At 35.4% G+C, this 26,489-nt stretch overlaps 1 protein-coding gene across 1 annotated transcript in view; it reads right to left on the minus strand.

Moving 5' to 3' along the window:
• Positions 1-1,118: 1,118 nt before the first annotated feature.
• SLC17A6 (solute carrier family 17 member 6) overlaps positions 1,119-26,489 on the minus strand; it is a 41,017-nt gene continuing 15,646 nt past the window's right edge. Inside the window, exons 4-12 of the mRNA XM_060606217.3 lie at positions 19,843-19,957; positions 18,808-18,895; positions 18,177-18,263; positions 15,309-15,451; positions 11,520-11,669; positions 5,015-5,147; positions 4,501-4,611; positions 3,840-3,967; positions 1,119-3,111 (exon numbers count right to left, since the gene is read on the minus strand). Coding sequence (XP_060462200.1) covers positions 2,776-3,111; positions 3,840-3,967; positions 4,501-4,611; positions 5,015-5,147; positions 11,520-11,669; positions 15,309-15,451; positions 18,177-18,263; positions 18,808-18,895; positions 19,843-19,957 — 1,291 coding nt within the window. The 3' untranslated portion in view covers positions 1,119-2,775. The remainder of the gene's footprint in view (positions 3,112-3,839; positions 3,968-4,500; positions 4,612-5,014; positions 5,148-11,519; positions 11,670-15,308; positions 15,452-18,176; positions 18,264-18,807; positions 18,896-19,842; positions 19,958-26,489) is intronic.

Here is a 26,489-nt window from a genome sequence, read left to right on the forward strand (position 1 = left end):
ACACACACTGAGCTTATGTAAGTCGTGGATACGGGGTAGTGGTTGAACTGATAAATATTCTCCAATTAATTTCTTAAATTAAGTCCTGGCTAAAAAAGAAGATAAAAATAAAAACCAAGCACAGCTTACTGTGCTACTTCTTTCCACATCCACAACATGCTCTGTGTCCCTTGATCCAGTCAGTTTCATGTATTGACCCTCAGTGTCATCATTAGTTAAACAAGGAGTGTTAACTAAATCATCCCAGAAGTCCTGTTGAGTAGTAAAGTTCTATGACTCTAAGATCCCAGTGCTATATAATTATGGTCTTCCCCTTCCACACGTCTGTAACATTGGGAATCAGAGCAAAATGATCACTTTTCCAGTAACACAGACATTCCATTGGCCGCTACCTTGATAAATCTCTCACCGCTTGCTGGTTTGGCTGACACATTATACCCTATGATGCTGTTACTCTGTTTTACCTTGGGAAACTTATTCAACCTTTACAAGCTTCAGTTTCTTCCTTTGTAATCTGGGAATAAAAAGAGTAACTACTGTGGGTCATTGTGGAGTTTTGTGAGATACTTTATGTAGAATGGTTAGGACAGTGTCCAGCACAACCAACAAATGCAATCCAAACTGTATAGCATCCTTGACCTGACAACTTGAATTTTTTCCTAAAAATTTTTAAGCTTAGCACAAATGTTATGAGAAGTCCATCACTGAAAGATAGAGTTTGACTCAGAGACCTATTCCTTGATGTAAAACTCTGTCTAGGGAACCACATCCCATACAATCTAAAGAATGCCATGTTTTTCCATTAAATCTCAAGTAGCTAAAAAGATTATTATTCTTGAGCCTAGATTTGGCTTCATTGGAGCACACAAAAGTTAAATTTGCATTAATGTTACAAACTAAATAAAATAAACCCAAATTAATGTATTGTATTTTTACAAAAGGATAAATAGAGCATTTTATTAACTTTTTTTTTTTTTTGCAGCAACAAAATGATAGTCCACATCTTTTCATTCAACACAACAAAAGCCATGATCACATTACATCACTTTGAGACACAAAGCAAAGGCTGTTTTTATTTTCTCAAGGTTCAGGGATGGTTTGCATCTTTAAAACAAATGTTATGTTTTCTATTTGCAGTAGCGGGATTTCCAGTCACTAGCACAGTACAATGAACCAATGAACAGATCAAATATCCAGAATAGACAATTAAATACACCAATCATATTTTGCATTGAATTGGGAAATGTGTTATTATCATTTAGAACATTATAAAGAGGTCTGATGTCAACTTTTGAAAGAAAAAAAAAATCATTCCAACCACCCAGAGAGCTACCACAAGCAAAATGAAGATAATATACAGACAGGAAATTGTATGCATTGCACTTATTGCTTGGAACACAAATGTTGCAATTCCTGTTGAGTTATATTAAGAAATGACAAGCAAAATGCCTCTGCCCCATCTAAAATTCTATGACTCTATGAAAGTAGAAATTACAGTCCCCTAACCCAACATGAGGTGTATGCTATTTTTGGTTTTTTGTGAAGATTGTTTATTATGTTTTTTGTGTATGGATATGTATAAGATATACAGATATATATAGAGATATAATTTTTAATATAATTTATTGTCCTATATATTTAAGACAAAGATCTTTTAAATGGGACTTTAAATAATAAAATTGTCTACTTACAGTATCTCTATTAAGTTTATCTTTTCATATTATATATAGCTCTGTGGCACAAGGTTAATATAGTATTTCATTATTAAGGAAGAAGAATATCTAAACAATTTTCTATTTCTTTTGTTGTTAATATTGCATTTTAAGGGATATATCTCCGTAGTAAATTTCTTATTAGATTCTTTATGGCATGTGTATCTTTTTTTTTTCTAATGCAAGTTACAACCAGTACAAAGTTGTAATAAAAAATACATTAAAGTCTATTTACTTTTTATATTTTTTTGCAAAAAAGTTATGTGATATGCTACATGAAACGTCAGATTTTGTTGAAGTGTGAAGTGTTTTATACTGTTAGGTAAATGAATGGAAGAACATGAAGCATACCCCCCACTTTACAAGTTCTCTTTCACAGATATAAGTATATGCACACAAGCATTTCATATAAAACACTGCAAGATATTTCTTTTCAGAACCAACAAAATATTCCACATTATGTAATAACAATAATTATTTAGTACACCTTGCTAGTTGCTAGCCCACAATATTCTTCTCTAATTGAGAGATATATCAACTCTATAATTTATATTCAATAAATGTTGCCAACACCTGATGCAGCCAACATGACATCTTTAGTTTTCTTAACAGGACTTCTGCATGATACCTTGCAATACAGTGTAACAAATATATAAGTGCATTTTGCATGATCAAGTAGCTTTGGCTTCCTAACCTGTGTAGGATGGGATGTGCCAACTGTTTTAGTTGTGCTTTATTAAATGGTGATGAGTTTTAGCTCACATGAATCCAAAGAGTAACTACTTGCTTCTACAATTTTGACCAGTCAACCATTAAATCACAAACGCAAAAATGGATGACCTGAATGGAAATGATGGCATTTCACAACTTCTACAGATTGCACTTGATGGAAACTTCATGAGTTTTTTTCTTTGTTTGTTTGTCTTTTTGATTCATTTTTATAGCAAGAGTTGCCTGGTTGATATGTTTATGTGTTTACATCACTTTTTTTTTTTTTTAATTTTTGTGCAATCACAATTAATTTAATCACAAACACTAAAAATAAATCCAGCAATTAGCTTTGTTATGAATAATCATCTCGGTCCTTATAGGTGTATGAGTCTTGTACTTCTTCTTGTACGAATTCCTCTTTCTTTTCCCAGCCATTTGGCCAACCTCCATTGGCCTGTGTTGTGGCACCATAAGACTTGGTGGTACCATAATTTATATAATTTTGAGTAATGTCCCCTGTCTCTTCATCAAGCTCATCTTCATGGATAAATCCACATTTTTCTTCACTTGTTTCTTCAGGATCTGCCCAGGGTTGCTTCTCTCCTGAGGCAAATATTGCGTAAAATATAACTCCGCCATAGTGGACCAGGGCAGCAATCAGGAAAACATACTGCCACTCTTCACGTGACTGTAGTGACAAAAATTGGCATTGTGAGAACAAACTCCCTGTGTTTAAAAAAGCATAACATCTTCTTTGAATGCACCACCATCAAGCTTTTCATACAATGCTATCTTTAGGGGAAACCCCTCTTCTGATTATATAAAGCAAATACTGTGATAGAAATTTTCCATAATCCTATGCCTTTTCATTAACTAACATTTTTTGTAAATCTCAGGATCTGAAATAAAACTCCAAATATATCTGTGGTCTGCTAATTTTTAAAATACCCATAATCTCTCTTTTAATTTCCATTCATGTACTTATATATTTTTTCCTCCTAATTCTTTTGTTTATTTCTTTTTGGTGAACCATAATTTTGAAGCTCTACATATAAGGACAAATACCTGATAATAATATTCTTCCATTGATACCTGTGGATTCTGAATTGACATTTCCAAAGAAAGCTCAGAAGACTTCTATTTTCATGTTCTAATAAGCTAAGAGAAAAAAGTTTTTTCGTTGTTTCGCCAAACCAGAAATATAAGAAATATTAAAAGGTGTTGGAAACCATATTGTTTATTGGTTGGGAAAGAAACCTTCCTCAGAGTTCCTCGAGAGAGATTTTCTTCTGAGCCTCCTTTATCTCCCTTACTCAGAGGTCTGGTGACAGGACCACAAAGAGAATGTCAAACAGAACACAGGAACTTTTTTTTACCATGAGAGAGAATCTTCTAAAACTAACACTTCCATCTTACCTTATTCTTTGTCATTGCACCAACAATGATAGGGCAAACCATTCCTGACAATGTGCCAACACCATTTGAAATGCCCATTAAGATACTTGCATATCTCGGAGCAATATCCAAGTGGTTAACATTGAAACCTGAAACATACACACAAGCTTAAACTCAGAGAATCCTAAACCTCTTAGAAGTGGGTGACTGTAGAATATTCTCTACCACACTCATCGCCCTCTTTAGAAGATACTAGGTATACAGCCTGTGCTCAATAAGTATTTTTTGATAATCTAGCTCAGGGATATAATGGGAGTATGAGGTATTATTTCTTACACAATACTTAAAATGTGATGCTCACACTACAGAGAGATTTTCTCTGAAAGAGAAGGAGAAGAAGAAGAAGGACAAGAAGAAGAAGGAGAGGAAGAAGAAGGAGGAGGAGGAGGGTAAGCAGGAGAGAAATTAGTGGTAACAGATCCAAATAATTATTTCTAAATGTTTATTCTTTTTATTTTCTAGTGAAAATATTATGAGTAACTTTTCAACAGCCAGAATATTAAAGAGGAAAAGAAAGTGTGTGTGTGTGTGTGTGTGTGTGTATTAACAGCAAGTGTGTGTGTGTGTGTATTAACAGCAAAAATCAGGGTGTTACATTTATAAATTTAAAAACATATCTTACCAGAAATAGCAAATCCACTGAATCCCACTGCAAGGACCAAGAATGAGATAGCTACACCTCTAGTATGAGAATAGCCAACAACCAGAAGCAGTGTTGCTTCCATGCCAAAACCTTCAGAAACAAACACATAGAAACACTTCACAAATTTGTGTAAATTTTTCCAATGAGCTAAAACTGCTAAAAACGTTCATGCCTATCTGACATAGCAAACCATTTCAGGAAGTCTATTTTAAAAATAATAAGAACAGTATATGCACAGGGATTACTGAAGCCTTTCATTTTAATAAAAACATTGAAGACAATCTTCAGTTTCAGTGGTGGGCAGGGAAAGTTGGTTATGTGGTTACTTAAAACTAGAAATTATGAAAATTTGAAGATAGAGAAATGATTATAAATGAACAACGAAGACACAAATTGTGCTACATATTTGATACGCACAGAAAAATTTACTCACTCCTGTAGATCAGCAGTTTGTGAGCCAAAATCATGTCCTTAACATCACTTATGTACTTACCACCACAATTCATGATCTTTCTTACTGTAGTTGTTGAAAGAATTTGCTTGCTTCTTAGAAAATCTGCAATCTGCCCTCCAATGGGTACAATAATTGTCATTACCAAGTGTGGCACAGCAGATAGCATGCCAACCTGAAGGGGAAAAAAAAGAAGAGACATATATGTGACCATAAGTAATATGGGCAACTTAATGGTCTTGGTTTTCTGAATCCATCATAAACTCTTTATGGAAAAAGAAAGGAAATAAAATACTGTCTCCAAATGACCACTTAGTCCTAGAATAAGCAATAACTTCCACAGAATAAATGAGAAAAGCTAAGTAAATTTACTTTTTGTCTTTTGGAAGAGAATGCTTTTTTTCTGTGTGATGAATCAGTAAAATTTGAGTTTATGAATAAATTATCTTGAATCTTATCACAGACTGATTCACATTTATGTGCCCATATTATATTCTTTTTTTTTAATTTTTTTTTAACGTTTTATTTATTTTTGAGACAGAGAGAGACAGAGCATGAACGGGGGAGGGGCAGAGAGAGACGGAGACACAGAATCGGAAGCAGGCTCCAGGCTCTGAGCCATCAGCCCAGAGCCCGACCGGGGGCTCGAACTCACGGACTGCGAGATCGTGACCTGAGCTGAAGTCAGACGCTTAACCGACTGAGCCACCCAGGCACCCCATTATATTCTTAAATGTGTTTGGAAAACTTCATCATTAGTGAGTGAGAGAGAGATAGAGACAGAGACAGACTCAGAGGCACAAGAAACATATTGGATAAGGCTGGAAAAGGCTACATTTAAAAAAATTTTTTTAAATTCTTAATAAGGCTAAAAACCTTAAGTGCAATTTAAATGTGTATCTCTTATGAGTTTCATAGTTAGTTTCTAAGCTAAATTTAGCCTGGAAAATGAAAATAAGTTCTTTAATTTTAGGTATTTTCTATGTCAAATGTCAATTTTTGGTCACATTGTCCTGCAGTGGTATATAGTTTCTGTATTAATTTCATACGAAATGGCTCGTATCTAACCTAGAAGCATCAATTCAACACACATTTTTTGGCCAGTAATTATGTGCAAGGTACTCTTCTCTAGGCATCATGAAGGCAGGAAGTATGAAGAAAATGCATTTTAATTGTATACATGGACTTAGTAAATTTTGAATATAAACATATAAGGAAGTGTTTTCCCTAAGTATAATTTGAAGTACAGTTCCTGGCAAATTATAAGTACTGAGAAAAAGCCTGTTATTTGTGTATAAAAATGTCTTCCATGTTAGATCATTGAAAGTTTGAGACAAAGATTGCTGTATTTTACAATGGCATAAGTATTGTACCACAACCACAGAGTCAGGCTGTTACAATAATTAATTGAGATAGTGAATAACTCCTAAATAGCTTAAATATATGAGTTATTTAATTCTATCTCTTTTATCCAGATGAAAGTTTATTATATTCTCTCGTACTGATGAAGAGAGTGTAATTTAAAAGGGCTAAGTGATTTCCAGAACCAAATATTGAGCCATTTTCACCTGAGTCAAAAAATGGGCTTTTAACAATTTATGGTTAGTACTATTAACCATCTGAGAAAGAAAAATCAAATAAAACCAGTTAACATGTGTGAATACTTTTAGTTCAGTTCAAAACCTGGCATTTAGGATGGCCAACAGGCACATGAAAAGATGCTCCACATCACTCCTCATCAGGGAAACACAAATAAAAACCACACTGAGATATCACCTCATGCCAGTCAGAGTGGCTAAAATGAACAAATCAGGAGCCTATAGATGCTGGAGAGGATGTGGAGAAACGGGAACCCTCTTGCACTGTTGGGAATGCAAACTGGTGCAGACACTCTGGAAAACAGTACGGAGGTTCCTCAAAAAATTAAAAATAGATCTACCCTATGACCCAGCAATAGCACTGCTAGGAATTTACCCAAGGGATGCAAGAGCGCTGATGCATACGGGCACTTGGTACCCCAATGTTTATAGCAGCACTTTCAACAATAGCCAAATTATGGAAATAGCCTAAATGTCCATCAACTGATGAATGGATAAAGAAGTTGTGGTTTATATATACAATGGAATACTACTTGGCAATGAGAAAGAATGAAATATGGCCTTTTGTAGCAATGTGGGTGGAACAGGAGAGTGTTATGCTAAGTGAAATAAGTCATACAGAGAAAGACAGGTACCATATGTTTTCACTCTTATGTAGATCCTGAGAAATGTAAGAGAAGACCAGGGGGGAGGGGAAGGGGGAAAAAAAGTTACAGAGAGGGAAGGAGGCAAACCACAAGAGACTCTTAAAAACTGAGAATAAACTGAGGGTTGATGGGGGGTGGGAGGGAGGCAAAAGTGGGTGATGGGCATTGAGGAGGGCACCTGTTGGGATGAGCACTGGGTGTTGTATGGAAACCAGTTTAACAATAAATTTCATATTAAAAAAAAACTGGTATTTAGTAGAGGCTCCACAAATGTGAACGAAGTAAAAGTATAAGCTAAATTGACATTAAAGCAAACATTATTGCTTTTCAGAACAGCACCTTGAAAAAAGCAGAGTGTTCTTTATTCTTAACTACGGTAGATATATTTAAAGCAACCACTGTGTAGAGAGAAACCATCAGACAAGAAAACATTCTGAAATACGCCATGCTGGATTTGTGTAGAATTGTATGTCATGTGTCTGATATTCAGAGGCAGACAAAGCCTAAGAGTGACCTGCATTTCTGAAGTCCACACAACTGGCCTGCATCTTGACCAGTGTTTGAGACATCTGAAAAGTTCTCAAATTGAACACCCTTTGCTATTTACTATCTACTCAATAAACATTTTATTCCTTTGGATAAACAAAGAATAAAGCTATGATTATTACTTATTCTTTCAGGAAAACACTGTGGGAAGTACAAGAAGCTAACAATCTCAAGGTTAATGAGACAGAAGTTGAGACTATTTTAGCACGCTGACTTAATATTTGAAGGTACTGAATCTCCCAGTTCCTTAGACAACGTTTATATATTCTGTATGCGACCTCATCAGGGCCAAGTTGCAGAACTCTGTGTAACTTATTCAACTATCTTCTCAGCTTTTGGTGACTTATCATAATTAATCATTTGCGATCACATGTTATCAGAATGATCAAGACTTTTTGGGAGTATCATTATTTATGATAAACACACAGTACTTTGCTCATTATTTTAAGGCTAAATGTTTTTACATCTAAATATAGTTAGATACATATACTTGATAGATAGATAGATATATAGATAGATAGATAGATAAAGTTTAGATAGCTATATCTATATATAGATATAGTTTTTTATCAGTATATATAGACTATAACTGATTGGTTCTTCATAGAAACTCCAGGTCATTAGACTTTGTGCACCCTCCTCTTTGTGCTTCTCCTCTTTGTGCTTCACAGTCTGGATTTCCTCTCTCCCGACCTGTGTCACAGTCCTTGTAGAAATTGGCAGGTTACCACACAACAAAGAGCAGCCACTCAACACTCCTTCTCTGCCCCTAAATGTGAAACTCAAAAGGAATCAACGTCTCCTGTCACTTGTTATCTCTTTTAACCTGACCTCTCAAAGGACTGGTTAATCCAAGCACTGGCCTTCCCTTGATATACCATTTTCAACATACATATGTGTGTATGTGTATGTGTGTGTGTGTGTATGTTTCTGCTTTACCTGAATCAGTCTACTTGAAGATTAAGCTATTATACTTGTCATTGAGTCTGCAAGATACTCAATTTAACTAAGGTTGGAGAAAATTATCCTCCTTTTAAATATATTTTAATATTTACTTATTTACTTATTTATTTATTTGTTTATTTATTTATTTATTTTAAGAGAGGGAGAGAGAGAGAGAGAGAGAGAGAGAGAAAGAGAGAGAATACCAATCAGGCTCCATGCTGTGAGCAGAGTCTGACACGGAGTTTGATCTCCCCAACCATGGGATTACAACCTGAGCCGAAATCAAAAGCCAGAGCACAACCAACTGAGCCCTCTCCATTTAAATATTTTAGTTTGCTTACATTTTGCTGAGTTCTGAAAGAGGATATTAATGGAATTATTCATACAAGAGAAAATTGGGGCTGGCAAGCATTCAAACATCAGCACTAGGTTATGTACCAATTGTTTATTGTACAGCTTGGATTCAGAGCCATGCCAGCCGGGATCCAAAACCCATGTTCTATTTACTTTACTACCTCCTTTACACATTTTTCAAGGAAGTCTGTGACTTATTTTAGGCCAGTATAATGAAAATTTTCAAGCCAATGTGTGTGTGTAGAATTTACCTACAATTTTAGTTAAAAATATAGTAAGTGAATCAAATCAACTCATCTGGTTATTGTATTTAGGTTTTGCAAAATATCATTGCTTTTACTCAAGCATTTTCAATTAAGTGGAGCTACAGGGCCAGAATGACCACACAGTTTCATTAACATCAGTTGGCTCCTTCAATTTTTCCCCATGAGACCTGACTTTATTAATAGCGTCTCAGTGTCATATTTGTCCTAGATTATGAAAATGGACTCACACCTCCAGCAGCCTTTGTTGAGAAGTATAACACCTCTCAGAGCTTCCAAAGGCTACCCTGCAATGTTTGATCAGCTCTAGAGAGAAGAGGCCTATCTAAAGCAGCCATTCTTCTCAGGAATGGAGGAAACAGTTTCCTTAGAAACAGGGATTACAAAAGAGCTCTTAGAATAGCTTCTCCTAAACTCAGGTTTTCTTCAATTCCAGGCCTCTGATAGTCTTTCAAGTAGAGACATAATATGAATAGCGAGCCCAGCTGGACGTATGTAATGACATGAAGAGAAATGGCAAGTCCATTGCCAGCACAGACAAGTGTATTCAGTACTCGGCAAAGGGCTTGGCAGAGATGGTATTCAACAGATACTGTGCTAAGTGCTTAAATGAACATAGGGTCTACCTGAATTTGAATAGCATAGTAAAGGGAAATGAAACATAAATTAAAGGATCAGGGCTTCAACTCGATCCTGGCATATATTACCAGCTTGGCCGTAGGCAATTTAAATACCTTCCCTAGTTTGTTTCCTCATCAATAGAAATGATGATCGTTATCCAGCTGGTCAACCAAACAAGGTTGTTTATGAATATGAAAGGACCTTGTAAATTTCAAATCCTTTTATAAATATGAAGTTGTATTTTCATTTTCATTTTATCTTTACGGAATGTCTCAAAATGATTACATTTTCACAGCTACGAACGAATGTCTGTAGCATTTAGCATACTGTGCTGTAACTGGTAACTAATTGCTTTCGTCTATACCACCAAGCTGTGAACTCTTGAGGACAGGAACCATGTTTTTATCTCTGAATCCTACACATCTCATGTTCAACAAAAGCTTGTTAAATGAATAAATTGAATAAATGGCACATAAGATTGTTTTCAGCTTTTTTTTTTTTTTTTGCTATCTCAAATCTTTTAGCCAGACAGATTTTTTTAAGTTTATAGGAATTTTTTAAATTTTTTTTCTTTTACTTGAGTGTAGTTAACACACAATGTTACATTAATTTCAGGTGTATGACAAAGTGCTTCCACAAGTCTATATATTTTGCTACACTCACCACAAGTGTGGGTACCATCTGTCACCACACAATGGCATTACAATATCATTGACTGTGTTCCTTACGTTGCGTCATTTAATCCAATGACTTGTTTATTCCATAACTGGAACCCTGTATCTCCTGCTCCCCTTCACTCATTTTGCCCATCCCTTATTCCCCACCCTTCTGGTAACCCCCAACTTGTTCTCTGTATTTACACATCTGATTCTGCTTTTTGTTTGTTTCTTCATTTAGGTTTTTTTTAGATTACACATATGAGTGAAATCATAAGGTATTTGTCTTTCTCAAAGTCTGACTTATTTCATCTCATATAATACCCCCTAGGTCCATCTATGTTGTCACAAATGGCACAATCTCATCCTTTTTGTGGCCGCATAATATTCCACTGTGTGTGCACGTGTGCATGTATGCGTGTGTGTTATGTATGACATCTTCATTATCCATTTGTCTATCAATCAGGACCAAATCAAAATAAACTTTTACATGGAAAAGAGAGCCAGACAGATTTTTGAAAGCATTGAAGAAGAGATTGGTAATTGTATAAATACAATTCCATTTTTTGTTCACTGTAACACTATCTCTGATCTGAGACTTAAAGGAAGTTATGTTTCTTTATAGGGGAAAGGCTCCAGAGCTGCCCACCCCAACTGTGATATAAGCTCCATGAGGGCAGAGACCAGGCTGATTTTGCCTGTATTTCCATCAACAAAGAGCAGTTTCTAGCAGACAGCTGAATGAAGCAGACATTCAAACACCTTACTCAGTCTGTTTCCCAGAAGTTATTTGTTAAATAGATGACACATAAATGAGTAACTTATAAAATTTAGAAGATAGAATGTTGGCAAAGAAACTTAATATTCAGCTGAATACAAAAATAATGCACTAGTTAAACAGGATAATTTTTACATACCTTGCTGATTTCAAATCCAAAGACTTCCTCAAAATATGCCGGCTGACTAATAAGCAATAAGTAAAAAGTCCAGCTTCTGCAGAAGTTTGCAACAATTATTGCATAGACAGGCATAGATGTAAAAAATTTCCTCCATGGAGTCTTGAATTTCTGAAATCCCAAACAGAGAGCCATTCTGACCATTTAAAATATGTTCTAACTTAAATGGGAATAATAAGTGCTTTGCATTTTCAGGATGTATATGTTGGGGCATGAGTAGGAGGTAATGAACAGTTCATTCCAAGTCTAATTAATCTTTGCTGCATGAATAATCATTGGAATAAAAAAAAGATATCAGCCTCTTCTGATTAGATAGTTCACATTTTAGGAATATGTAAGATCCTATGTTTATAGAAAACAATTCCAAAAGCACAGATCCTAGTTGCTAAGATGTTTTTTTGCAATGACAGATCATGACTTAGCTAAAGATCATTGCCATATCAGTGACCTTGTTAGTATCCAAAATATCTTATCTAAAACATTGAAAATCCAATATAGTCAGAAGAAAAATAAGAAAAATTAAGAGTGCAATATTCTAGACCCTGTCTAAAGGCAATAATACGACTACAGATCTAGAAATTCTCTTGAAAGACAATGGATTTCAATATAAATTCTGTGATGCTAAAGTGCAAGGTTCTGTAAAACTCATATGGTATACAGCTGGATTAAAGTGGCCACCCATCACACCATGGGCACATGATAATTAGTTATTTGTGATATTGAAAACATTTCAAAATTAACAACCTAAACATGATTGGTTTTTCTTATGATAACCATTAAAAAATTATACCTAATATTCCTAAAGATCCTCTATATGCCCAAACAAAAAGCAATTATCTTCTCCCCCTCAAGACTAATATTTTCAGACCTGAAAATATCTCTAAATTCTCAAGCACTTTCTCAATGACCTTATTTTGAATGTCAAAATAGAGTTTGGTGAAGAAACAATAGTCTAAAATAACTCTGTTTAACGCAAGGTTGGGATCCTTGAACCGACCAAATTAGTAAAAGAAGAGACAACCATTTTTTGCACAGATTTGGTAATTATTCCTGGATATAGAACCTTAGAATTGCTAGTCTTGATTGTGACTCTAACTAAACCTTTCAAGATCACTTTAAAAGTAATATAGTAAGAAATTATATTTTGTGATCACAAATATATATAAGACAAAAAAGAAAAAGAAACAAAAACAAAAACACAGCCTAATAACATATGAGTTCTGTGGCTTTGAATAAAAATATCCAGTGACAACATCATAGATGAATTTCTTAAAATTGAATATGCTCTGGGAAAACAATGCCAGATAAATATGCTTATTTCACAGGTAATAAAAATTGTCAAATACAGGGATGTCAGCATTGTACTATTATGTTTGTATGAGAAATAACTTCAGAATATTATTAAAAGTAAATAACTTTTTCCTGCTGGGAAAGTGTTTCTATTATTCAGACCTGGAACATCTCTGCTAAGAACTTTTTTCTTCAGGTTGTAAAATATTTCATCAAATGTAAGATATATCTAATTTTATACCTTAAAAATTGTTAGGGGTTGTAGGAGGGCTTATACCATTTTGATAACAGTGTACTTACTGACCTGGCTGTTTGCTTCATAAGTGTGTTTACAAAAATTAAGCAAGTTGTTTGCTTAAGATTTATGCATTTTTCTGTATACATGTTATATTTAATTTTTTAAGGAAAAAAAAGATTTAAAAGACAATACAGTCAGCTGCAATGTGTGATCCTTAATTGGATGCAGATTCCAAAGAAATAGCTGCACAGGGCATATGAATATAGACCAGGTATTCATATTGGGACTGGGTATTAGAAATTTGAATACGATCTAGGTATTAGGCACTATCAGGGAATTATTTTTAATTGTTTTAGGTATAATAATAGCCCTTAAATTGTGAAAGAGGATTTTTATTTTTTTAGAGAGGCATATGAAGTATTTGTGGGTCAAGTGTTTTAATACCTCATTTACTTTGAAATCATTCAGAAATAAGAAAAGTGAAATAGATAAGGCAAGATGTTAACAACTGTTGCATCTATGCCGTGGAGACATGGATGTTTCTGTTACTGTTCTTTCTGCTTTGCTATATATTAAATTTGTTCACAACAAAAAGCTAAAAATAATAAAGTCCAAGTACAATACCTGGAATATAATCTCATTTTTAATTTTCTTTTGGAGCTTCAGGAAAGTATAAAACATCAATAAGAAGTAAATACTATTTTCAGAAAAGCAGTAAGTTAAGGAAATGCGGAGTTTGAGATTATCTATGCTGTTTTATCAAGCTACTAGCTGCCCTTTTTAATGTCATTTCCAGAAATTGGTTTTCACTTAGACTAAATTTTTAACTGTTTAAAAACAAGTCTGATTTAGACACACAATCTCTCAAGAACTGGCAAGTAAAAGAAGTATATTAAACAATGAAAATATAGGCCGATCAGATCATTTTTGGGCTAGAAACTGAGGCTAATTTCTGAACTCACCATGGATCAGCCTATATTTAGCTTCTGTGCACAGCGACCACTGCTGGTGGGCACCAGAGTGCACTGCCAACACCCATGCCATCCCCACATCACCACTTGTTTCCTAAGTAGCCACCATTAGAAACCATCAGGCCATTTACAGAAGGAAACAGGAAGGGGAAAGTTCTAATGCCAGTTTGTCCCATTCATGGGACTACCATAAAAATACTGTTTTTAAGTACTGAAGTTTCACTTCTGTATGATATCCAATATGGGATTTTTCCTATTCATTAAAGGCCTCAACACTAGTGGCTGATAGACCTTTGAACCTAGGATGAGGTGTCAAAGACAGGCCTTCTCTAACAAATGAAGTAGAGAATCTGCTGGAATAAAATACAATTCAAATGAGGAGAGGAGCCTTTAAAAGAAAGAGAAGCATAATGTTAAGAGACCCTGGTTCTTCAGCCATGCATGGTGCCTTCTATCTCTCAGCATAAGGAAATTGAGTTTCTGTTCAGGTGCTGAATTATTGCACCTATCTAAATACGTGAGTTTTGTTCCCCAGTTTTTAATAGTACCAGATGGCTATTTACCAATTAATATTTATGATATATTGATGTCACAGGGACTAAAATATTTGCATTATTGACACAGAATGCATTTCTGTCTCCATAGATTCCATTCAAGAAAGCAAATCAGAATAAGGAAAGGGGTTCATGTTATATGAATACTTTATCTTCATAACAATAATCCTGAAAATTGTAAGATTTTATCAATAACAAGATTGTATTATGCTAAGAATATTTTCATGTCAGCTATTATTGACATTCCAATAATTTAAGATTTCTTAAACCACATGTAGCATAAATAGATATGTGTAAAACCTACATTTAGACAATTCAATACACTAATAATAGTCCTTTTCATGATTGTGTTAGCTGATCTGGCATTTCCTGTGATCTGAAATTAACAAATATTTGTTGAATTTGTTTAAATTATGGATCATATTGAACTGTTTATAAAAGCTTATTTAGGTTTATAGTCCTAGCTACAGCCAAGGGAAAATTTGATGATTGAGAAAAGATAAAGAAAAAAAGAAGTTATAGGTAAAGGAAGTAGTGACCATTCCTAACTCAGAAAATATGGATGGAGGAAAGAAAACAATCATGATTGACACCAAATTGGTTTCGTTGAATTGGGACTCAGAAAGTAGTTTGGTTGGTCAAAGGGAGGTGAGATGAGGAATAAGAACAGGAATATACACCATAATAAAATTCTTACTTCCATTGCACCTAAAAGATTTGCACTCTCTCCAATGCTTTCTTCAATGTACCTACGTTCTTCATCTGTAATGGTAGGATGCTTTGCAGGACTCTCATAAGACACCAAAAGCCAAAACATGTACCAGATCATTCCAAAGCTTCCTGCAAGCAAAAGTTCAAAAGAAAAAAGGCAAAAATCTATCATAAATGTCCTTAGTTAACCATCATTTGCTGGAATAAAATGATAGGAATCTCATGACAGACACATTCTATAGAATGTGATTTGGAGTTTATGCTTCTCCAACTGACTTCAGCCATCTATGCTTGTGTTATGCCACTAGACTTCAACCTTCCTGAAGGCTGGTCCTGTAGTTTTATCTCTTTATTAAATAATGGTGATACACAGGAAACTCACAATGAACAATTATTGAATGGCATGGTTGGAAGATGTTCATACATCCAACAAACATTTACTGAGCACTTACTATTCCAGGCACTCTGCTAAGTGAGAGGTATTTGGTGGACAAGACAAAATTCCTGTCTTCAAAGAGGTTGAGTTCTTTTCTTATTTGCCTTCCATATGAATATGTGAGTGTATTTCCACACACACAAAAATACTCCTTTCACTCTCCTACTAGCACCTCCAGGTCTAGTAAACAGACTATTAAATAAAATCTAGATTATTTTAGCCTAAGTGGCTATCGTTCATTTAAAAAAATTCTCTAATTAATGTAGTAACATTTAACACTTTATATGACTCTATACCATGTCATTTTCAGTACCACACTGCTGCCTATGGATCACTCTTTGGGCAGATGAAAGTTAAATACAATAAACTGTTTGCAAGTTCTTCTCCATCCCTTTCTTTAGCACTTTCACTATTAAATCATGCCCTTATTGTGCAATGTAAACCTAAGGAATTAATAAAAGAAAAAATTTCAAGTGGTTTATTCTGGTTTCCCAGAGGATGGTCATTTATTTTTGCCTCTTACCGTTCTTTATCCCTTGGGTAACAGTCTAAATACTCCTGATCTCTCTAATACTTTTTTCCTGCTTGTTCAATCTCTAAGAATTGTTTCTTAATACCACAGATTTTGATATGCCGTGCTTTTTTTTTTCATTACCAAACATGACAGTGAACACAACTGGGGGTTAGATAGTATGTGAACATTTGGTAGAGTGTAGTCGTTGTGGCATATGGGTCTCCCAGATTCAAATCCTGGCTGTGTCACTCATTAGATATATGTTCTAATCAATGATGAAATCTCCGTAAACCTCCACTATAAAATGAGATGACTCTTTTTTTTTTTTTATAAGACTGTGGCAAAGAAGGGTTAAAGGAGATAATGCAACTAGTAACTAGCACAGTGGATGGCACAAAAAAAGCACTCAATAAATGAAAGCTCGTGTAATTCAGTAGTAATTATCATTACCACTAACTGAATGCATCTGCAGTGCCAGACATTTAGCTAATTGCTATATATGCATCATCTGTTTTAATGTAAGCCACTATTCAGTTCATATCTTATTAATTTTTAAATTATTAATAGTGAATGTGTGGCTGGCTCGAAGACCTAATTTTTGTTACACACAGTAGGCAAGTGCTATAATGTGATATTTTCAGTGTATCTAATATCTAAATTTTGTACCATTCAATGATAAATATTAAATGAGATACAACTTACATAAGGGGATTGATTTTCATGAGTGCTTTGTGGAAATTAATATTCTTCCTTTACCGTCACCTCATATTTTCAATTAAGTAATGGGTTAAATGAAGGCACAAATCAGAGGATTTAATGGCTGGCCATCCTAACTTGTACTACATTTGCTTTAAACTATACACATGTGCTTTAAATTTCTTAGAATTATGGACTCTTGAAAATCTAATGAAAGATATGGATTAAAATCTGATAAAAATATCTCCCCAGGAAAAAATATACAAATGCATGTATGGCTTTTAATTTTGGGCATTCATGAATCTAAAACACATCCATGGCTTTTGAACCAGAATAAGAGCTCCTGCTATAAAGCGTATTTAATAATATTCTGCAAATATAAGAATTTGCTCTGATGAGAACATTCTGAAATGGAAATGGATCATGCCAAATTTGGAAGCAGCCAGATACTGTCCGGTTCTACCTCATGACTTCATTAATATTTCACATTCTCGGCCCACATCCAAAGATGGTATTAATCAGTGACATCAGTTGGAATCCAGCTCTCTTATATTTCTCTTTTTCTGATTGTTACAAAAAAAAAAAAAGAATCTAGAGAGAGACATTAGGGGTACTTTGAAGGGGTAAGCTTTCTGGTTCTGGTTAGAAAGTGAACAGAAAGGGACTTCAGACTTAGAGTTTCGGGTCCTTTTTTATTTCCATTTGAAGGTTTCATCGCATTTAATTCTGGAATAATGAAGACGAAAATGTCTGTTGCTGCAGCTGACAGTTAATATTTCATCACAAAACTGCACTGCTGCATTAACCCCACTATTGTTTTCCAGCTTTCTACCCCTATTCAGCCTTGAAAAAGCAGGGTCAGGAGAATAACTAAGAAAGCAGTAGCAAAGAAAGAAAAGTGGGTGCTGCCTAGCTCTTTCCTCTTAATTGGCTATGAATCAAGAGCTAACTTTTTTTCATATTCAAGGACAATATATGTCATACATCACAACGTTGCCACCAGCAATGTAATTGTTTTTAAAAACAATAAATACCAAGGTAGGGAGAATCATAAAGATAAGACATTTTCCTTGATCTTCCCAAAATATGAACAAAGGATTATTAATGGGGGAAACGTGAGTAAATGCAGGAGTCTATTCAGTGATCTATCACTTTGTTTTAGTTTACATACATTTCTTATAACTTTATTGTAGAGAAATGCAACATACCATAGACATAGAATACTGAGGACCAACCAGTATACTGTACAAGAATGCCAGCTAAAGGCATTGCAATCACAGCTCCAGCATATGAACCTAAAGTAGAAGGGAGAATGGGAGGAAGGTAAGTGAAATAAATACAAATTCTGACTTCATCTCACGTTTATTGGTTGGCTCCCACTAACACATACTTGCACACTTAGGTACATGCACACTTGTACCCCTGTACCTACAAATACATATATATGTCTACATACACAGCCAGTGATACAGGACTACACAAGTGTATCTGACCTACTTCCCTAAGACACAAAAAAGGTATAAAAATAATAAGACTATAATAAAAAAATAAAGTAAAAAGACTATGATAAAATTATTTATGAATATATTTGAAAACTTAGATGAAATGGATCATCAACTCCTAGAAAAATACAAAATGCAGAAGAGATAGAGGATTTAAGGAAACCGATAAGAATTAAAGAAATTGAACTGGTGGTCAAAAACCTTTCCTCATGCACACACACACACACACACACACACCCCAAATGGTTTTAGAGATGTGCTTTATTGACTTTCGGTTCTTATCCAAGTTGTTCCTAAACTTTTACCTACCATAATTCCATCTGCATGTGGTACTCACCACAAAAGGAGGTGGTTGCCAATCTACTCCTCTCTAGAGGAGGAGCCCATTTGCTCCATATCCCATGACATGCTGGGTAGGTGACGCCCTGTGATGGGGGAAGATATATATATCACCATTTAGGATGCAGGGTAACTGAAAAATAAGCTCATTCCCTTCTCTGAGGCTATCTCCTTCAAATGGGCCCAAGGTATTAGAGAAAGCTGCTACTCACAGCTCTTTGCTAATTCCCTGAAATTTCACCTTAAAAACTTTCAGCCCAGATCAAGTAAGACATGGCTTTTTAGTGACCTGTCCAAATTCTCCCCAACCCTCAGGTATTACTCCATTCATCTGCAACTCTGAACAGCTCGAGGAATGTGGGAGGCCTTTTCTTGAGGCATTAAATACAGTGATTCCCAAATATAAGGAATCCATACAGAAGAAGGTAAAGCTTAGATCCTTGAAGCTCACACTTCCTAAAAGTAGTATCTAGAACTTAAGATCTTTAAAATAATTATCCATTTTGTGTTATTTTGATCCTATCAAGTTTATCTTTCTTTTTTGGAGAGAAGGGCCTTAATACTTATCTGATTTACCTAATCTCACTATACGTCAGGAGAATTCTGAATTCCCAAAGAATATAGTCAATGAAACGTTTTAGTGAAAACTCAAATCATGATTCGAGTCCAACGGGAACTTGGTATAAAACTCCCAAAAGGTATTAATTCAGGTTATCACCAGGAAAGGATGGACTCAAAAATTCTTATCATAGCACATTAACAAAAGTGTTTGTCCTTTTTATTTTTTTAAGTTAAATAGTCATTAAACATTTCTTTAATACCACTCAATTCTCAAGAAGAGGAGACGAGCAGTCACAGTTGTACTTTAGCATTATTTAAACACAAAATATCTGATTGCCCAATTTTCCAATTTTTAAGCATACTGTGTAGACACAACCTTATAAAATGTTTATTTGTAGATCAAGACAAAGATAGCCTGCTGGTTCTGATTAACATGCCAACCTTAAGATGATGTCATCCTGCGGTTCCATACCTCAACAAGTCCCTGCAATATCCTAACAAAGATGACACACCCATAATGCACTCTGGCTGCCGATGGGATTAGCATATTCAGAGTAGAGGTAAGAAGTATGGCAGCTCCAAAAACCCTGAAAAAGAAAAGGAGTTAGCAGATCTAAATATCTCAGGTCAAGTTAATTAAAAGCAATTTTAAGGTAATAAGAATAAAATGTGTTCTGGACTTGATTGACTAGCCACTACAAATAAAGACCTTGACCATCTTGAAATGTTATATTATTAAAGCACAAGAAATAAAAGAAAGACTCAAGAAATCCAGTTATATTTACTTGTATTTATTTTCTTCATAGATCTAAGCACAAATTGCAAATATTTGACAAATCATTGTACATGTTTTTGGTTTATATCTCAGTCTACGATGTCAGCTGCTTACGGGCAAGAGGATTTTTTTTTCAGGTATACTGTTATATCCCCAATACAGCACAGTGCCTGACACATAGTAGATATTCACTGAAAAGTTGTCAAAAAAATCATAAATGCCTAAATGGGCTTATGTCTCACATTATACAACTATTTTCAACTTTCTTAAAAGCTGCATATACATAAAAATGTTATGAACAGAATTATATTTTAAATACCCCAAGAAATCTCATGATCGGATCCAGCAGCACATGTATTTATAGTGAAAGTAACTATTACTTAATACATATTTTTTTCTTTCTTTTTTGTGTGAGTGGGGATAGTGTCTGAGGCACACCTCTAGCTGTGTGCATACACACAATACGTCAGAAAAGAATTGCTTTAGCTATGGTACTCACACCTTCATCTATCTATAAGGAAAAATTCCACTTTGTTTTCAAAATATCTTCCACAATGTTCATACTAAGTAAGAAAGATATTCCCTTAACTGGGTAGCTTTAGAAATATTCTCTTGCAGAGAAGTATGGGAACACACTATCTCTAATGAGCTAATTTGTGCATCCTGTGCAAGTTTTCTCAAGTCGACCACTGAGCCTTGAATTCATTGAAGATTGTTGCCTCATAGAAGCTCCGATTCTTCCATGGGGCACATTTAAGTGTAAGAGTTAAAGCCTGGAGTTTCTGAAAGGGATCTTGGTCATTATTAATCAGCTACTGAAATTTGAGAAATGACTTTATGAAAGGCTAAAGTGGATCAGCTGTTTTTCTATGAATCATAGATCAGGTCAAATACTTTTGTTTACTTCATGTAACCTAATATCTGCCTGTCCTCAGTGGCTTCTCAGGAGGTAAATATCCTGTTCCATTCTTCCTCTTTGCTGTTTGCTGAATAGGTATCTTTAGGTTTGAGTCAAAGAATGACTTATTTCCTAAATGTCTGTCACAAAAGAGGAACTTTCTATTTCTAAAAATGATTACTCTCATTAAAATGCCACCCATCCAGTGACATTAAACTTCTGCCAAACATGGATTTATTTTTTCAGAAAAGAAATGCAAAATTCCAATGACCTGCCTTTATAAAATAAGAGTCCAAAATTGGTACAAAAATTGATTTAAAATGTATTGTCATTGATTATTACCTTCCAGCTGAAAGAATTTCAACCTCTCTTAAAAATGCAATCCAAACGTGGCTGTGTGCAAACCCCAGGACATTTTGGAGGCTTCCTTTAAGACTGATAGGAAGCAAGAGAAAAGGTATAGGGCATGTTTCCTGGACCTAGTGGTAAATGGTGTCTGTTTCCAAAGGCCAGTGTGATGCACATGTTTCTACTGTTCTGGAAGTATTAATGTTTTACCTGTGTAACAGGATGAAGGCAGGAAGGGCAAAAGACACTGAAGTTTTGGTCATGTGGGTAGGCTGTCTAGGTCCTGCCAAACTCACTCTGCTGTATCCTGTAGCTGTATCTCACTTTGCTTATTATCCTCCACACTAAAGAGACTGACCCTGCTGCAGGCTTTAAGGATAATGAGAACCAGAGCTACATAATGCGACGGCACTTTTGAAGGTGTTTGTATGAGTTATGCATCTACCCCATTCAGCCCTTCAAAAGAATCCTTTCAAACTGTTGTCCATGAACCAGCTGCAGATTTAAAAATGCATATTATTAAAATGCTTATTAAAAATGCAGATTTTTCACACCAGAGTTGCCAAATCAGACTATGCTGGGAGTGAAGCCTGAAAATCTGTGTTTTAATAAGAAATCCAGGTGATAATTTTGCATGCTAAGGTTTGCCAAAAAACAAACAAACAAACAAACAAAAACCACCATAAGGTATATATCCAGGCTTATCTAATATGTGTGTCTTCTTTTCCAATAATTTTTTGAAAGTATGATGCATGAAGTTTACTTTTTATGAATATAACTTTCAACCATCACTTTCTCCCCATTTGAAGTGTTTTTTTTCACATTTATTTATTTTTGAAAGACAGAGTGAGACAGAAACGCAAGCTGGGGAGGGACAGAGAGAGAAGGAGACACGGAATCTGAAGCAGCCTCCAGGCTCTGAGCAAGCAGTCAGCACAGAGCCTGACACAGGGCTCGAGCCCACAAACCATGGGATCATGACCTGAGCTGAAGTTGGACGCTCAACCAACCAAGCCACTCAGGAGCCCCATGAAGTGTTTTAAAATATGGCTGTCTCTAGAAATGTCAGGAGAGATGACTTTTACCCATTCTATAGCTCAGGATTTCTCAACCTCCACACTATTGATATTTCAGGACGGATGCTTCTTTGTTGTGGGACACTGTCTGTGCATTGTGTCATGTTTAGCAGCACCCATGGCCTTTATGCACTAGGTGCAGTAGCATTTGTCCTCAAGTTGTAGCAACCAAAAATGTCTACAAAAATTGCAAAATGTCCCTTGGGGGACAAAATCACCCACTAGTAGAAATGAATCAATTATGAACTGTTCATTAAGCATCCATTATAGTTAGACCTAAATCTAATAAATGCTTCTTCACCTTGCTAAACCCCAGGCTAACACTTCACATGCCATAAAATCCATAGCCACTTAACAACCCAATGACATGGATATTATTAATATACCCATTTTAGAGATGATGAAACTAAGCCTCAGATAAGTGAGATCATTGGCACAAGTCACTAATCAGTTCCAAGTAGAAGAACCCTGGTTCAAATCTAGTCTGTCTGATTCCAAAGCCAGTAGGTTTTACCACTAGGGTTTTCATCTGATTATGCATACATGTAGTCAGTAATGTGTTTCAGGATTCTAACTGTAAATTTAAGTAGTAATCTTCACAAACCTACTTGAACTCACTCTACTATTCCTGAAATAAAACACCAATAGATCATTTTCAAAGTTTACTTCTCACTCTCACCCTGAAGAGTGTTTGTAATAATATAATCATGTGGCATGTTTAAATGCTTCCCACTTGCAAGTTCCCAGATTCTTTTAACTATCCCTTTTTCATTATAGTTGCTATTGGATCATGAAAACACATTGACTTTTTTTCTATTTAAAAATGAAATCCATCAGACTTTTCAGAACCTCATCTTCTTTTTAAAATTTTATATAGTTGTTATCCAAATCAATATCCAAGTACTTACAAATCTATCAAAATTCTTGCCCAGTATGAGAAGCTTTCACACCGTCTCTTCCTGTGCTACACACAGCCAAAATTAAAGCAGCCACTTCACTCAACATTCATTTATGCATTCACACTCCAATTCTTTGTGAGACTGTATTTAGAGTAGGGTACTGTGCTGAGGAGGAAAAGGAAGCTAAACCTTACAGAACAATTACTATACTCTCCACCTACATTAATTCATGTAATCCTTACCTCTCTGAGTCACACTTTCTTCTCATTTTACAAATAGGAAAATGGAGACAAGAATTGTGTAAGATAAAAGCAAGCAGTAGAGTGGAGATTGGAATCTAGGGCTCTCTGACATGAAAAGCAATGCTCTTTCACCAATATGGTGCTACTACGCACTCAGGAGAAAATATAAGAATGGCCCTTGGTGTAGTAAGAGAAAGAACGAGACAAGTAGCAAGAGACAGCTTAAGCCAAAGTTCATAACAGGTGTACAAATGAAAAGCAAAAGAGGGAAAATACCATGCCAGCTGGGGTGACCAAGAAGCAAGCCCTTTGTAGGGATACTCTCAGGTTGGGCCTTGGAAGATGAATTGTTGAAGGAAGAAGGAAGAAGGAAAAAGGAAGAAGGGAGAAAGGACAAGGAAAAGGAGAAGGAGAGGAAGAAGAAGAGGAAGAAGGTGGAGGAGGAGGGAGAAATTCCAAAAAGAGGAAATGGATCAGCAAAGGTTCAAAAACATGGAAGAGATTTCATTATATATCAGAAACTAGAAACTATTTAAAATGGCTGGACATGGTGGTACCCTATAGGCTGAGTAAGAGAAGTAAGAACATCAAGGGTGAGATTATGAGCAAGGAATTAGTACAGAGGGTGTGAGGAAATGCAGATTGAACAAGGAGGGGAAGAGCAGAGTCTGTAAGTCCATGACATCTTGGACATAATGTAGCTTAGAGTGATTAGAGAAGATAATTGATGATCAAGCCCTTAAAGTGCAGTAAACACAAAAGCTGATCAGAATTAAGGGGCAAGGGATTGTTAAGGCCAGGGAGACATAACGTGATCAGGATCCATGTAAATTTAGGCAAGATGATGGATTGCAGAGGAGCAAGGTGCCAAAGTCACTAATGGTGATAGGAGAAATAGTGACATAAACATGGTACAGGAATTTTTATGACTCCAGCTTTGTCATTTAATAACTATGTAACTGGAAAGTTATGTAACTTCTCTGGGTGTCTGATTCCTTGTCTATAAAAAAGGGCAGAGCTGTGTAATGGTCAAGAGCACAGATTCTAAGGCTGGGTTTGAAGTTTATTTCTGTCATTTATTACTTAGTGATCTTGAGCTGTTTACTTAACTAACTATGCTTCATACCTGGTCTACAAAATGGGGACATTAACAGAACCTATGTATTATTACAACTAAAGCACCCAGAAGAATGTCTGGCATATCATAAGCATTTAAGGGGTGTTAAGAAATGTACAAAGAACTATTAATAAATTACATGTCATAGGACTGCTGTCAGACTAAAAATAATGCACTTAAAAGGCTTAGGCTGGTGCCTGGCACATAATAATAAATCCATAAATGTGAGTCAGTCAAGTAGAAATAATAATAAATAGCCAATGGTTATTGAATTGTTAGTGTATGTCAGTCAGTGTTCCAGATTCTCATTTTAAGCTAACAATAATATCAGAAAGCTGCCACCGTTATCCTTATTTCACAATAGAATAACTACGTGCAAGTGAGTTTAAATAACTTGCTACAGTCACATAGATATAAGCGGAGAATTATGGTTTATATTTACTCAGTCTGGTTGTAGATCCTAGATACTTAACTGCTAAGTTCTACGTACTCTAACAGCAGCATAACTAATACTTACACTGTTCTGGCAGCACCAGATAAAATAACAACAACTTTGAAGGACAAAAACTTGCTGAATAACGGATGATAGCAGCAGTGAGGAGGAAAAAAGGATTCTACTCCTGTCCTATTTTCCAAAGTCATTAAATTGAGAAGCTTATTTAGAGAGGGTTTTGTCTTCCTATGAGCAAAGTCTAGGTTTTAACAGAGAAATGGAAGAAATAGACGTAAGTATGGAATACAAGTTCCAGAGTATAAAATAGTGATTTTCAGATTTCATCATTCATGATCATCACCTTAGATGGCTTGTTAAAACACAGATTGCTGGGTGCCACAGCTTCTGGTTCAGTAGGTATATGCGGGTCCTGAGAATTTGCATTTCTAACTAGTTCCCAGGTGATGCTGATGTTACTTTTCCTGTCTTGAGAATCTTTGGTTTAGCAGGACTATGCTAGCTATTCCCCGAAGACATCACAAAAAGGACACATCTGGGGCAGAGGTGGGGGGACAGGCCTAAAATGGACAGAGGTAGACATAAGTAGAAAAGGGGGGGTTGCCGTTGACGATAGAAGGGAGTGGCAAGAATGGAATGGAAACACCTGCTGATAGAAATGGTATCACTTACAAAATATAAATTGTAATTTGATGGTGGGATCAAGACCAAAAGTGAGGTTCTCTGGCCTAATTTTGACTGCCCTCACTGACCAAATTGACTGAGCAGCTGCCATATTTTTCTTGGGGACATAAAAACAGCACAACATAATACTGAGAATAAAAGCTGCAGTTACGGTGTGTGATTTCAAATTCCAACTCTAATTTCTTTCTAGTTATAACTTTGGACAAGTTATTACTTAAATTCTCTAAGCCTTACTTTTTCCATTTGTAAAATGGAAATAATAAGTTTTCACACTTCAAAGGACTATCACGGAGATTAGATAAGTCAATTATGAAAGAGGACAGTGCCTGGTTCATAGCGTGTGTATGGTTTATAAATATCATCTATCATTACACAGGAATTTCCCAACATTCAATAGAGTTTCCAGAGAATTGTTATTCTTTGCCTTTTTTTTCCAGAATGTTTTTGCCCTAGTTAAATAGTATTATTTCTATAACAACGGACCCAGAGTTGTTCCGTGTCATCTTGAAATTCTAGCAGCTTAAAGTGTATGAAGACATATACTGAAAATTCCCTCTCCCCTTCTGAAGACATACAGAATTGATTGAACTGCATCAGCTGCTCAGTCTGTGCCTCAGTAGAGCATCTAA

This window comes from Panthera onca, chromosome D1 (genome assembly GCF_046562875.1).
Source record: "Panthera onca isolate mPanOnc1 chromosome D1, mPanOnc1 haplotype 2, whole genome shotgun sequence".
Lineage (NCBI taxonomy): Eukaryota > Metazoa > Chordata > Mammalia > Carnivora > Felidae > Panthera > Panthera onca.